The sequence below is a fragment of the Myxocyprinus asiaticus genome, chromosome 3 (assembly GCF_019703515.2).
Source record: "Myxocyprinus asiaticus isolate MX2 ecotype Aquarium Trade chromosome 3, UBuf_Myxa_2, whole genome shotgun sequence".
Taxonomy (NCBI): domain Eukaryota; kingdom Metazoa; phylum Chordata; class Actinopteri; order Cypriniformes; family Catostomidae; genus Myxocyprinus; species Myxocyprinus asiaticus.
The window spans coordinates 36,979,251-36,993,978 of record NC_059346.1 but is presented as its reverse complement, the minus strand read 5'-3'; the positions used below and the strand labels follow the sequence as shown (position 1 = coordinate 36,993,978).

The window sequence follows — 14,728 nt, the reverse complement described above, 5'->3', positions numbered from 1 at the left end:
ATAACACAATGAAAATAAGCTACAACACAACGGAAAAATCAAAGCACAAAGGAAATAAACCACAACACAGCAAAAATAAGCCACAACACAACAGAAAAAACACAGCACAACGGAAATATGTCACAACACAACGAAATTAAGCCACAACACAATGGAAAAACCACAGCACAACGGAAATTAAAAGGTGAATGAAACATCAGTCTTCATGTACTTCTAGTTTAATTGCATCTGACTTTATTAAGTTTTACATTTTACAATTAACACGGTTAATGACTGCTAATATGTCGAAGATGATTTGAGGCAAAATTTCAAAAGTTTATGCTAAACATTTCTGAATGAATGAACAAAACACAAAAGAGTTACAATTACCCCAGCTCTCCATGCTCAAAGTCAGGAACCCCACTCACTTGTCAACTTTTATTCTAATTCTGGGTGAGGGTACAACAACATCTTCCAGGTAATTAGAATCCATGGGCATCTTGTCCTTAGAGTGACCTTTCCTTGTCTGTTTGGCATTGGCAATCTCCTCCTCTGTCCTGTCATCCACCTCCAGAAAGAAGGATGCTGGACTGCTGTCTTCTGGTTTGCTCATAGTGATGTCCTTGTAGTTTCACAGCTGAAGTTATAGCTGTAAGCTGCAAAAAATTGACATTATTCGCAGATATTGGATTAAGCCCACGGCCGATAACATAACAGCTTTTGTAAGCCATTAATTTAATATTAATTTTATGGGTGTAGAACATGAAGATGCATCAAGTATTTCAAAACACAGCTGTGCTAAAAATTTCAGTGAAATAACCCGTTTTCACATTTCACAAGTAAACTATTTCAGGGTAAACCTCTATAGCGGTCAATGGAAGCCAACAGCAAATATAATTTTTGCATTGACTTCAACAGCACAATAAAAAATCCACAATTATGTTTCCATGACTTTCCAAAATAGGAAATTACCGGTGAATTACCACAGTCAGAACAGAAAGATGCCAAATTTACTGTCACTCCATCGAAGCAGTGATGATGGATTTTTTTAAATGAATACCAGGGTAACATAACCCAATGAACAATATTATAATTTTACACTAGATAATAAAAAATAATGTAAATAAAAAAACATTTGCTAGATTTATGCTGCTTAATAATTTGGAACAACATGATCACACGTGAAGTTGGCATGTTGTTTCCAAGAGTTTCAGTACCCTAGGATCGGCCACATTGTACTGACTCCAGTGTGTTCACCTTCCCTTGTGGTGCAACTGGAAGCATGTTGCGTCAGCAGTGTGGGAGACCTGGGTTCAGATCCAACATTAAAACCAGGAAGTAATCACATTTGCATAATCAGTGATTTGGAAGTTGCATTTTCCCCTCTTAACATTTCATTTTATACTCCACTGATGTTAAGGTTTGGGGTAGGGGTACAGTTCTAAAATATGCATTCCTCTTCACTGCATCAACCTGTACAGCTGAAGACAATGCAAATGAGGACATCACACCTGGAAAATGGAGCTGAAATGTGCATACGCCTGACAACACTTACCACTTTGGCCACTGGGGACAGTGTTTCGAATTTCGGTGAGCACAGACGGATTTTAGCTAAAGAAAAAAAACTACTGTTTCCGATTTGACTGTAAGATCAGTCTGCGTGAAAACGTGTCATCACAGACTGTGCAAAGGGTCCACTGAAAAAAAAAAAAACACTGGAAATTATAACTGTCTGAAGAGGCATTGCTTTCTCTGGTATTAGGTTAAAAGTCCACAAGATTTGTGACTAGTGTTGTTAGAATCGTTAGTAATATTTGGATTCTCCTGGGTTTGTGTGGCACACATGTTCCATCCAGGGTATGCTCTAACTAATTGCTGTAGATGTTTTTCTATTGATGTCTGTTCAAAAAGTAGCCGTGTATACTGAGGGCTCTTAAAAGTGTGAAATAGATTTAGATTTTTCCCTGTCTGCTGCCTTTATCATCGAAGCTCATACACCACCAGGATATTCAATAGTGAAAGGCTTGGGACTTTGTTAGTTCCTGATGTGCCATCAGCCAATCAGCATTGCTAGGACCTAAATGGCCATGTGTAGTGAGGGCAGAATTCAGGTCATGTACTTCCGGTAGGAAATGCGTCAGTCGAGCAACTGCCATAGTGTTTAATGGCAATACTAATGGATTACACTCTCCAGGAATTACAGACCTCTGCATGCATCAAGCACTAGGAAGTGTAATCGAGTTTGAAATCATTATTGTGCATTGAGACTACAATGACAAAATGTAAAGTGAAAAAGGAGATATATTTTGGTCTGTTTTCACCCTAAACCAAATGGATCCCTTCAGAAGACATTGATTAAATCACTGGAGTCTTATAGATTAGTTTTATGCTGACTTTATCTCCTTTTTGGAACTTTTGGAGTTCTGGCCACCATTCACTTGCATTGTTTGGACCTACAGAGCTGAGATATTCTTCTAAAAATCTTCATTTGTGTTCAGCAAAAGAAAGAAAGTCATACACATCTGGGATGGCATGAGGGTATTTTCATTTTTGGGTGAACTAAAAAAATAAAAAAATAAAAAAAAAATTGACATTTGTGCCTCTAATGCTTTAAAAATGTGCAAAGTGTATCCTTTATATAGAAAGTGTGAAATGTGCCATTTTAGTCCAATTTTGTCTGATTTTTGAGAGTAAGAGCTATTTGCTAGAAATAATACACTATCTCATTGTGTCTTTTACTATAGTTTTAAGAACCAGTGAAAGAGGAAGAGGTTACAAATGATCCAAATGGAAACTCCTGTGACAGGAAGTCACAGTATCAAATGAAATGGAGAACTAGTACTACAGTCGTATGGATCAAGTATATGTGTATCTCATTGCCACATAAAACAAGGATACTGAAAAAAAACTGCCAAAATATTTATGGAGGTTCTATTATATGAAGTCATGATTATAAGAGCATTTAACCTCAACATCTAACCTTGTAGGTACTTTAGGCCTATTTAATCATTCTAATGGATCCATGTTTATCTTTCAGACATGCAAAGTCCATTCTTTGTCAAAATAGAAATGTGTATTAATTTATAAGTCGAGGTAAAAGCAGAAATGTTCAAACACACAAAATATAGGAACACATTAATAAGAAAGGGTTGATAAGGAACAAATTAAGCACATTCAATCCGTGTGAAAGTGAACATATCTTTTGGTGTGGTTTGGTGGCCGCTTCTAATAGACCTTTGCTTACTGAATTATTGATATCTCTTCATGCTTTTACATGCTATAGGATCCCATCCAGGAAATGGACCATGACTTTCCCATCAATGAAAACTTTCCCAGAACAATTACATGTAAGTGTATGTATGACCAAATGGAGTGTTCTAATGCATTTGATATTCTCAGTTTTAGAACATTACAACGTATCCTCTCTGTAAATGGGTTCACATACCATTACATTCTCTAAAGAAAGAGGGGCAACAAGTGGAAATGGACACCAAAGAATTACTGCATTACAGTGTCTTTGTGTGATCATGTTGCATATAGTCAACAGCCAACACAATCTGTGACTGGTGTTTTATGTGCGGGCATTTAGATTTTAGAGTTTATAGGAAAAGAAGAAACAAGCTACTAATGGTCCATTTAAAAATAAGGGCCCCTGGGCACACATGTGATCTATCTGGTGACATTTTGCCATGCACCTCTCATAAAGATGGTTTTGTATCTAAAAGGTTGCTTTTTACTTGAACTAATTAATATAAAGATGGTCAGATCACAAATATTGCTTATATAAGATAATGTTACATTATAATACCAGCATTGTGATAACATCATGAATTGGGCTTTGACACTGTTTCACTTTTTTCTTTCTTTCATGACTAATAATATTACACTTAGTTTAAAAAACAAACAAAAAAACATTGTAATAACAGCAACATTGTGAGAAAGTGGCCTTTTTAATGGATCATTTTATTGTGTCTTTTCGTTTTAAGCGCTAGAAAAAGAGGAAGAGGCCACAAATGATTCAGATGGAAACTGTCTGTGACAGGAAGTCATGGTACCGAATGCAATGCAAAAATAGTTGCAATGTTTTATATATATATATATATACACCTTGAGCATATTTGCATGTTGCTTCCACATTAAAAAAGGACTCATCCTACAAACATCCAAAATAATTATGGAGGTATCATTACATGTAATATGTAGTCATGATAAGAGCATCCAATCTTGATTCCGCATTTAGCACAAACACTATTTATATATCCAAATAAAAGACCTTTGTTTATCTTTTTGACAATTAAATCTTTTTAGATGTGTCAGAACAATAATTAACATTTAATATGCATATAATGTTAAAAGCAAAGGTGTCAAGAATGCAAGAGGTATGTTTGAACCAGGAACAAATTAAGCATGTTCTGTACGCAAGGCACTGCAGATTGTTGCTTTCTCTAATAGATTTTTGCCAACCCAATTATTAATATTACTTTATGTTGTTTCATGCTATATGACCCCATCCAGGGAATGGTCCACATTAGTCTCATCAGTAAAGCCCTGATCAAATACATGGAATTGTAAGTCTGGTAAGATGCCTTATTGTATTGCATTGGAGACTCATAATGTTTTTTTGGGTTGTTTTTTTTTACAGCTTATTTGTAAATAGGTTCAGATTGCATTGTATTATAGCAGAATCAGTACATTAAATAGAGTGCATTAGGCTCCACTGTCTTTGGATCACATCACTGGTGCTTATTTCAGTATGAGATGCACTGATACAGCTTGTTTTGGGCAGAGCAAAACACAGTTCAGACGATAAAACTGATCTGCGGAAATATTTATTAACTTTCTCAAAGGCATTCAAGAAATAAAAATTAACTGAAAGTATTTTTTCACTTTATTGCCCAAGAAAAGAAGAAAAAAAAAACATGTAAAGTTATGTTATGATGCATTTCATTAGAAAAATCAGAATTTTAAATGTTTTATATTACAGTAAGCCATTAAAATACGAGAATAAAACATTAAACATCTGTACTCACCAATTAATTTCTGCTTTCTAGTTTCTGTTAGATGATGCATCCAGTTTTATTGGTGCTCCTTTGTGTTGTATACATTAAGGAGCATGATAGAAGTATGTTGCCTTGAACACAATGTTGATGAGAGTGATAGCTCTCTCTCTGTCTAAGAGAGGAAGTGAAGGCAAGATGTTTTGAAGTGGTTGAGTGTCTTACAGAAAGGCGGGCTGTATTGATTTTTCAGTCTGCTGTTATTTCTTGCTATGCTCATGCCCTTTAGTGCCTTGTTCATAATCGCCCAGTTTTACTTATAAACCAAACAATATCACATTTAAATATCACACGTCATCAAAATGCTCTCTTTAAAATGCTTTACTTTTTTCTCTTTTAAATTTATAACAATCCAAACACTTTCAGTCCAAAACATGTTCAGTAATGCATATTATCACATAAATACCTCACTGAGCATCTTGCATGGATTTTGTTAAGAGGATCATTTGACACACCCAACACTCGATCTGCACTAGTCAAGATGGTTCTAAGCAATTCTGCATAGCTTACAAAATGGTTTCCTGAATGAAACCGGATTACTGTGGCAGAGTAAAATGGTAGGACAGAAATACATATGCACATGGTGGTTTAGATGCATACGTGAAATGAATGTTTTGACTTTTCATGTAAACGTGTTTGTGGGCAGATTTGGTAAAGGATTTGCCCCTTTGATGTGAAGCTGGCCTGCACCTCTTTTTTGTTGTTTCCCTCATTATGAAATTTCATGAGTCTAAAAGACCTGAACAGCTGAGGCTGAGGCAGAGAAGTCTGTTACAACAAGAGCAAGATGCAGTACATGGAAATATGATGCATCAAAGTCTAGTTGTTTATTACAATTTGAAATGCCACAGAATATTGTAAACAAAATATTTTGATATGTCAAAGCTCAATTTAATAGAATTCTTTAATCACTGTCAAATCTAATTAGTTGACCTTACTTAGATTGATGCTTTTTTTAAGTACACGTACTTATTTGGCTCAAGTAAACTGAACGTCTTATACGGTATAAGGGATATTATGACTGGAATCTAGGTTACACATATGGCACATTAGATTCTCCTCAGTACTTCTTAGTGCACATAAATCTGCACGTTTTTAAAGTACAATTGAGTAAAGAAGAATGGCTTAAATTTAACATGCTCCAAGTTCACCAGAGGTAACACTGATCACCTTCATGGTGACTTCACACAAATCACAACTATCAACCATCTACAAAGAAACAAACAAATACAAAACATCAACAACAATGTCATAAGAATGAAAACTATATTAAATAAAAATTAATATATTTCTACATGAGTTCCCTTGATTTGACCAAACATACATAATTCATTCAAGTGCAAGGGCTTATGGGTATTCCACAAGGCCACAATTTTGATCACAACTTGATAATTTTGAGTTTGCTGTACTTGGAGCCAAAGTTTAAAGAATGTATATATTTGAGTTATGATTCCAAAATATAACATTTCAATTACTGTTTAATTAGAACCACTTGTTTTTAAGAGCGACGGTATCTTAAAAACTTAAGCTTAAGTTGAGTAAACTATTATAATTTTTTTTTCAATATGAGATAACCATTAGTATTTACAGTGATTGCAAACAACAGTGATCGTTCAAATGGTTGGCTAGTTTGTGGCCCATAAATCGACCAATTAAAAAATAATTTGACAAATTAAAAATCCACTAATAAGTGAATAAATGGGTGGAAAACAGATTGATACAAAATTAACCAATAAGGTAAATTAAGACTTTATTGATATAATAAAAATTAATCATTTCATAATGTTTGACAGTTATACAGAATTAGAAGTAAAACATTTTTTAATTAAGTGCACTTCAATACCAACTCTCACTTTCATACAATACAAAATGTATACAGTTGAGCAGTACAGCAGCTTGTAAATGTCTCTGAGATGAACACACTATAACATGTGATATGGCTGATCCTGGGTTTTGTATCTTCCTATGTTTGATCATGAAACACCATAGCAACTCCCACTGCTGAGTCCACTTCTTTTCCATAGACTACAGGAAAAGGAAATACCCTCTCCACTTCCTGTTGCAGAACTGTGTTACATGAGAGAGCACTGCCACTGCCAATAATTCTTGTCACCCCTGCAGCCTGTAGGCTTTGAGGGGGCATCATAACAGCCATGTTCTCAATAATGCCCCTGCACACAGCCCGGGTCATGTGACCCAGAGAGAGGTTAGAGGGCGAGATATGGGAGACATTGGCGAGGGTGGTGGGGTCATGCCGCTCTCCTAGTAGTGTTGGGGTCACACTTAGGTCAGTGTTAGGCTGAATCAGGGCAGACTGCACCAACTGCGAGTAGATTCTAGACTCACTCACTTCTAATCCTGTGAGAATACATCATTAATAAATTAAAAGGATAAGCATAAACCTGAGAACCAATTCTCTGCAAAAACATGCAACAAGAAGACTAAACTGAAAAACATCTATGGGGCGGGGGGAGAACGACAATATTCTTCTAAAGAGAGCTTAAAGGAATAGTTCCCCCAAAAATACCCCAATGCCATCCCAGATGTGTATCACGTTTGTGTAAAAACTAAATCGATAATTAAAACGTTATTAACTTTTAAAAAGTGTTTCCTGCCAGCAGCTGACACGAAGAGCGATGCAAGCACATCGGCGAGTTCACGCGAGAATACGGAAGCAGCACTTATTTACAATAGAAGAACGAATGTTACACGAGAGTTCGGCCATTTCAAATAGCGTCAGAGCCGCTTAAAGTTAAAAACGTTTTAATAGAGCTGTTCAGCCGTGACATCAATTTGTAGCCGTGACTATCGATTCACTTCAGAATACATTCATTGATCGACTGGAGTCACATGGATTACTTTTTTGATGCCTAAATGTGACTTGTGGTCCGTCAAAGTGCTGACACCCGTGTACTTCCGTTATAAGGACCTGACAGAGCTCTATTGTCTTCTAAAAACCTTTATTTGTGTTCTGCTGAAGAAAGACAGTCATACACATCTGGGATGGCATCAGGGTAAGTGAATAATGAGAGAATTTTCATTTTTGGGTGAACTATTCCTTTAACCTCAGATTTTTTGTGTTGTTTTTATTTAAAATTCTATGTAAATGGTGAACCTTTAATGTAAAAAGGTCTCATTGGATTTTAAATAAAATAATTTAAAAGTAATTATCAATTAATTAACAAATAATTAAAATTGATTTACCGAAATCTTTCATCCATGAGCCCAGCATTCTGACAAAGGTTGCCATTACATTTCCTCCATTAAGCGATGCCGCCACTGCTAGATAGGAGCCGTGGAAGTATGGGAAATATGCAATGGGGGACAGGGGGTCTGGAGAACTCGGAGGGGAGAACTCTGCAGGCATGGTGAACGTCAGCTGCGCTGAAGTGCTCATATTCAGCACTAGTGATTTAACATAACAATTCCTCGTTATTTTTTGCATGTATGTACCTTGTGTCTAAATAAGAATTATACAGTACACAACACTTATCTGAATAAAGCATGATGCCCTGAAGTGCATATACATACAAGTTAGTTCAACTGGTATAGACAACTTTGTGCAAAGTTATTTTAGTTTTTGAAAAACATGTTAATAGGAGATCAAGAAATCTTTCTGTGCATCCAAGCAGCTTGCAATTAATTGCAATGAACTTTGAGGCAACAAGTTTGCATTTGAGGAAAACAAGACTGGTTCATTCATTTTTAATGAGCACTCAAATAGCTTAAACGAATTTCCTCCCCGCTACTATAATTTGACCAGCTCTGAGAAAGAAAGATTGCATATTTATTTAAGCTGAGGTGGTAGAGCTTTTAGATTTTCCTAATTAACCTTGTGTGACCCGGCATACACATGCGTGGACACAGAATTTTGGCTTTGTTATACGCAAAGCATAATTTAAATTCATTTAAACTGACTGATCTCAGTTCAGAAGACTCTGGGCTGTCAGTAAATGGTTAAACTTTCAACATACGGAGTCATGTGGCGATTTTGTGTTTGGGAGAAACGGCAACAAAACTACATCTGGTAAGAAACCTAATTACGTTTTTACATTGAAACCTAGTGTAAGTCTCTAGTTTCATTCGAAATGCCATTTAAAAAATCTGACCAGTTTATCGCGAAATGGCATGCTGCTAAACACAATGTACACTAATATGTACTTCAGTGCATTTTTTCCTAAGAAATCCTATATTTACCGTGCATTATCACATTGAAAATCAATAGGTTAATCTAAAAGCTGAAAAATTTTGCTTTCAGTGGCTTTATATGGAGTTAGGATGAAAATAAGGTGCATTTTGAACTTTTCTGAGACCAGTGCAGACAGACAGCACACTGGAGGTTAAGTCACTCACTAAACAGGAAGCAAGGGAGCATCCTATAGCTTTCCTATGCAGCTAAGTATATTCTCTCCTAAAATCAAACCAAAAGTTCCGTTTCAGGCTGCAGATGATGTTTGGACCGCTCAACATGTTTGGCAGACATGAGACAATAGTAATCAGCAGTTTGTTTCAGAATTTATAATGTATAATTTTATTTTAATATGGTTGGCAGTGATTGGATGATGCTGGCCATTACCGTGAATCAGATTTAATTATGCTAATTTCTGATGTAATGTCTGTAACGTCTAAAAAACATGAATAACCAACACCCCTGGAAACAATAAACAATTTGATTTAAAAATCTTTCTAGGGGGCCTATGTAGCTCAGCGAGTAAAGACGCTGACTATCACCCCTGGAGTCGTGAGTTCGAATCCGGGCGTGCTGAGTGACTCCAGCCAGATCTCCTAAGCAAGCAAATTGGCCCAGTTGCTAGGGAGGGTAGAGTCACATGGGGTAACCTCCTCATGGTCACTATAATGTGGTTCTTGCCCTCGGTAGGGAGTGTGGTGAGATTTGCATGGATGCTGTGGGGAATGGCGTGAAGCCTCCACACATGCTATGTCTCCATGGTAATGCGCTCAACAAGCCACGTGATAAGATGTGCAGATTGACAGTCTCAAGGCTACTGAGATTCGTCCTCCGCCACCCAGATTGAGGTGAGTCACTACGACACCATGAGGACTTAGATCCCATTGGGAATTCCAAATTGGGGAGAAAAAAAAATCTGACTTTCTATTGCTTGTTATTATTAAAACATTTCACAACTTAGTCCCACTGTCCCCCACATAAATTAATCCCACATAAGCTTCCATCAATGTTTATGAAATCTATTTGCTCTAGAAATTTTTTTTTTTTTTTTTTGCATGTTTATTAGGTGCTACTTGTTACAAATCAAAAAAGGGAAATAAAAAAAATGCACACAGCAGTCACGCTCGGATCTCAGGAGGTTAGTTAACTTTAACAATTCCAAATAATTTGTAGTTTTCTCAAAGCTTGTCTTTCTCTCAGAGCTGTGGCACAGAAATATCTGATTTACTACAACCCTTAAATAGATACTGTCTCATATGCCCTTGACAGAGGTCGGTGAAATCTGAGTACAGGATCTGCCATTTCTAAATGTGCTCTTTGCAGTTTTATAACATCTCCACCTGGAGGTTATACTAGTAAACACATAATATGTCCTGAAGATAAGTATATATCAATGATTGATTGCTGTTTGTAATAATAGGCTGACAATAAGAAACTATCATTTAAAAACATAAGGTGATTTTGCACCGTCAGGCCGTACTGTTACCGTTCTGTACTGATCCGGGCATGTTGGCACTGTTAAGGTTTCTTTTTCCATTGTGATGCTGCGAAATCAGGATAAGACTGGACTGACTGAGCAAATGGCCAATCGTGAGACGCCACATCACTAAAGGCGTTCAACCAGCACGGTTCTCTGTCTCGAGTATGGCTAGCTAGACTCCGGCCCAGAATGGATTGTAATCATACCGAACCGTGCTGAAGTAGAAATGCTACTTACACACCGATAGTGAGAAAGCGCCTATGGACTAATACAAAATTACACAAATAATTCTGAATGATAATTTATTTAAAAAAATAAATAAATTATGCAAGCAATATCATGCAAGAGGACCAGGCCCTTACTTCAAAAACCAATTTGTATGGTTTATGTTGCACTGTCAATAGTCAATATTTATACCATTGAACAACCAACAGACAAAAGTGTCAAATAAATGAAATGTCCATAACTTTACAGCAAGCATCTAAGCCATATTGTACCTGCATCTCCTTTGTTAGTCTTGCAGGAGTATACACTACACTGGAAGTCTCCCAGTGCTGCGCCAACAGGTGTGTGAACAGGTATGCCATACCACTCCGAAAAAGTGTGACCAGCGACAGCTCCTGACTCCACCACTACAGGCAAGAGATGCACAGGGAAACCAGCATCCTTCAGACTGAAAAGAATAGAAACATAGCCTAATTCAGACCCAGAAGGTGGCAGAGTACAATTCTACACAGATATGTGTATTTTTGTGGTCATTTTAAACATCAATGTTCCCCAAAGAAGGTTAGCTGCTATGTCAGGAGTAAAACAAGTACAATATCTCACTCCACTCACATTTGCGTGTTCCACTGGTTGGTAGTTGTGTTGAAGTAGCCCCAGCTAGCAGCATTTTGCCCAGTCATGACACAATTATCAAGGCCACATAACATGGAAACCACATAGTCTTGTATGGTGCCTGCCACACTGAAATCTGACAGGAACTCCAGTCTGAGTCAAGGAAATATCAAAGTCAGGATAATCAAAATATTAATGCATGATAGATTACTGTCTTCAACTATAATTACAGTGCTGTGAACAGTGATTGGAACATGGTGAAGCCACCCCAATTTCTCTTCTTGAGAAAATGTTGTAGGAAGTCTTTGACTGTGTTTCTACCTGTGTTTCATAAACCAGAAGATGGTGGCGCAACCAAAGCCAGTGGCTACACTCAGGTGCGAGTCTGCTTTAGGCAGGGAAGAAAGGAAGGCAGTGCTGCAGCGCCCATCCTGCCAGGTGATCAGCTGACTGACATCTTTGGGAATGAATCTGGTAACTTCATCTTTACTTTGCCATTCACAGTCTAATGGAAAAAGATGGCAATATAAATACTTTTACCATCCTATTTGCTGATGTTTGAATGCTTTTTAAATATTCTATTGGGGAGAGTGGGGTAAGATGAGACTGTGGGACCCTGTGTATCTAGGGCTATATTTTTTGTCATGTGACCTTGTAAGCAGGAAGTATCCATAATTTCTATTTGGCTGTGAAGAGGAGAAACACATGGAAAAGAGGTACATATGTTTTTGCAAAAAGGTTTTTTTTGCTGGCCAAAGAAAATGTTTTATATTTGAAGTTTACTGATTGTTGTACCAAAGCAAATTTATTCAGGTACAATATTACATATCATGCATGTAATATATCTAGTGTAGAAAAACATGATTTGAGTAGCACAATATTAGCCAGTATTTCCAATATCGTCACTATGAGGCAAAATACACCAAACAGTCTGGGGAAAGTTGAGCCACTGTTTTGTACAGAAACAAATTTGTTCTAATAACCAATCACTCTGTTTATAATGTTTGCAATTAAAAAAGGACCCAAGGGAGTGATTTTTTTTTTTCCCACCAATGATTTTCATCCAGCTATATGGTTATAACAAACAAATTTGTTCCAATAACGGTTCTGTTTATAATTTCTTAAGTTAAAAGAAGAAGACCTAAAAGAGTGAGTTTATTCTGTGTTTCACTGAAAAAATTCAATTGGTCAAGTTACCACCAAATGGCTCATCTTACCCACTAACCAGGAGCAACTTACCCATAAACTGAGGCAAGTTGACCCAATGGATCACACTCTTTTAAAAGGCCATATGTTTGTGGCATTTGTCACAGACTCATTTTTATTATATCAGTTGACAGCAGACACCTTGAAACAAAGGTAGTTATCTTCATTTTACCGCTGTCTAATTTAATCTTACTCCACTCTCCCCTATATGAGTACAGTTAATAGAGGGTCTCACAACAATGTAAAAGCTATTAAACGTGCAGTTTATTTTGAATAAATGTTAACCTGTTTTAGATTTCCACAACACAATGCCATGCATTTGTCCACATACTCCAACAGATCTGACTTTCTGCAGCTTGTTTTTAGGTAAAGCATCCATGCAGCGGTCCAGAGCGGCGATTATTAGAGCAGGATCCTGCTCTTTAGCCTATTGAAAACAATAACAGTGCGATTCAATAAGTGTGTAAACTTGTATAAGATGGGTTGTGTCATAAGGTTAAATGTAATTCAACTGAGTTGGGTTGCTCTATTTCAGTTCTGTTGTCTGACTCTGGATTTCATTAACGCCGCTGTAATTAACAATCTGTTACGTACATGTTTGTCGGTGGTGCAGCCGATATCAGAGTTTGTAGGGAAACTCGTGCTGTCTGACACCTTCTTTGATTGCGCATCCAGCAGCACGACTTTCACCGATGTGGTGCCCAGATCCAAGCCCAGAACAAACCCAGCAGAAGGACTGAGTGATGTCGCCATGTGCTCCATAGATCTTGTACTACACAAATCACAACTTATTGTGCAGTCGGAGGAAAACACGTACAGTCTATGCCATTTGGCTGCACCTGTAATAAACAGTTTAACTAATGCAAAATATTCGCTTAACTAATATCTCTGTTGAGTTTCAGTGTGTCCAGAGTCCGAACTGGTGAGTTTGACCCTTCGCGGATCCCGTAGAGAGGGTGGGAGGTGAACGAAATCAACAAATATTTTAAAACCGAAAGGTTTCTCCGAATTATAGACTGTAATATGTGCATAAACCCTCTCTAGCGTTGTGATATATTTTCTTACATGAAATTAAGAACAAGTTGATCATGGAGACGACTTTTTCGTGCCTTGATATCCCATGAGCAATGTTGCCAAGTCCGCTTATAATAAACGATTTGTGTTGTATTTTTCAAGTCATTTTTATTTTTTATAGCACAACACAACTCGTTTCAAAACAGAAGGGCATGCCTGAATGTCTTGATGTCCTAAGTTAACAGCGTTATAAAAAATCGTGCCTTAATGTCTTTAAAGGGGTAGTTCACCCAAAAATGACTGCAATGCAAAGAGCCCCTCTGTCAAGCTCCTGAAGTTTGCGGATGACACCACGGTCATTGGCCTCACCCGTGACGGTGACGAGTCTGCATACAGACGGGAGGTTGAACAGCTGGCTGTCTGGTGCGGACCCCCTCTGTGCTGTGCACATCTGTAACTGTCTGGTTTGGTTCAGCCACCAAATCAGACAGAAGGAAACTACAATGGACAGTCAAGACTGCTGAGAGGATTATTGGTGCCCCTGCCGACCCTCCAAGACCTTTATGTCTTCAGAGTGTGGAAACTTGCAGGTAGAATCACTCTGGACCCCACAAACCCTAACCACTCCCTCTTTGAACTGTTTCCCTCTGGCCGGTGCTACAGAGCACTCAGTGCTAGAACAACCAGGGACAAGAACAGTTTTTACTCTCAGGCCATTTTCCACGTAAACAATTGAACTGCCTTCAGGACTCCCATAGTGCAATAATGTATAAATGTCATGTACATATGTAAATTCACTCATATTTAATTCAATAACAGTACATACCCCTACCTTGCACATATATTACCACTTGCACATGTACATACACCATTCTATGTTATATGTTCTATTTTTTTGTATGTCTATTTATACTCTTACCTTGTTTTATATTCTGTGTCTCATTGTAATGTTCTGTGTGCACTTGC

At 37.4% G+C, this 14,728-nt stretch overlaps 1 protein-coding gene across 1 annotated transcript; it reads right to left on the bottom strand.

Annotated features, from left to right (window-relative positions):
- Positions 1–5,011: 5,011 nt before the first annotated feature.
- shpk (sedoheptulokinase) lies at positions 5,012–14,075 on the bottom strand. Its single transcript, XM_051675170.1, has 8 exons — positions 13,343–14,075; positions 13,034–13,175; positions 11,864–12,047; positions 11,543–11,695; positions 11,203–11,378; positions 8,241–8,441; positions 5,443–7,394; positions 5,012–5,151 (listed from the first exon to the last, which is right to left on the bottom strand). Exons 1-7 carry the CDS (start codon positions 13,508–13,510, stop codon positions 7,000–7,002), a joined length of 1,419 nt encoding a protein of 472 aa, XP_051531130.1. The 5' UTR covers positions 13,511–14,075; the 3' UTR covers positions 5,012–5,151; positions 5,443–6,999.
- Between the last annotated feature and the right edge of the window lie 653 nt (positions 14,076–14,728).

Excerpts from the sequence above, each read along its gene's own strand:
- shpk (XM_051675170.1), bottom strand. The coding sequence starts at position 13,510 with ATGGAGCACATGGCGACATCACTCAGTCCTTCTGCTGGGTTTGTTCTG. Across the intron at positions 11,696-11,863 it reads TTCTGGTTTATGAAACACAG|ACTGGAGTTCCTGTCAGATT; the intron begins GTAGAAACACAG and ends TCCTTGACTCAG. Across the intron at positions 7,395-8,240 it reads CTCATGGATGAAAGATTTCG|GATTAGAAGTGAGTGAGTCT; the intron begins GTAAATCAATTT and ends GTATTCTCACAG.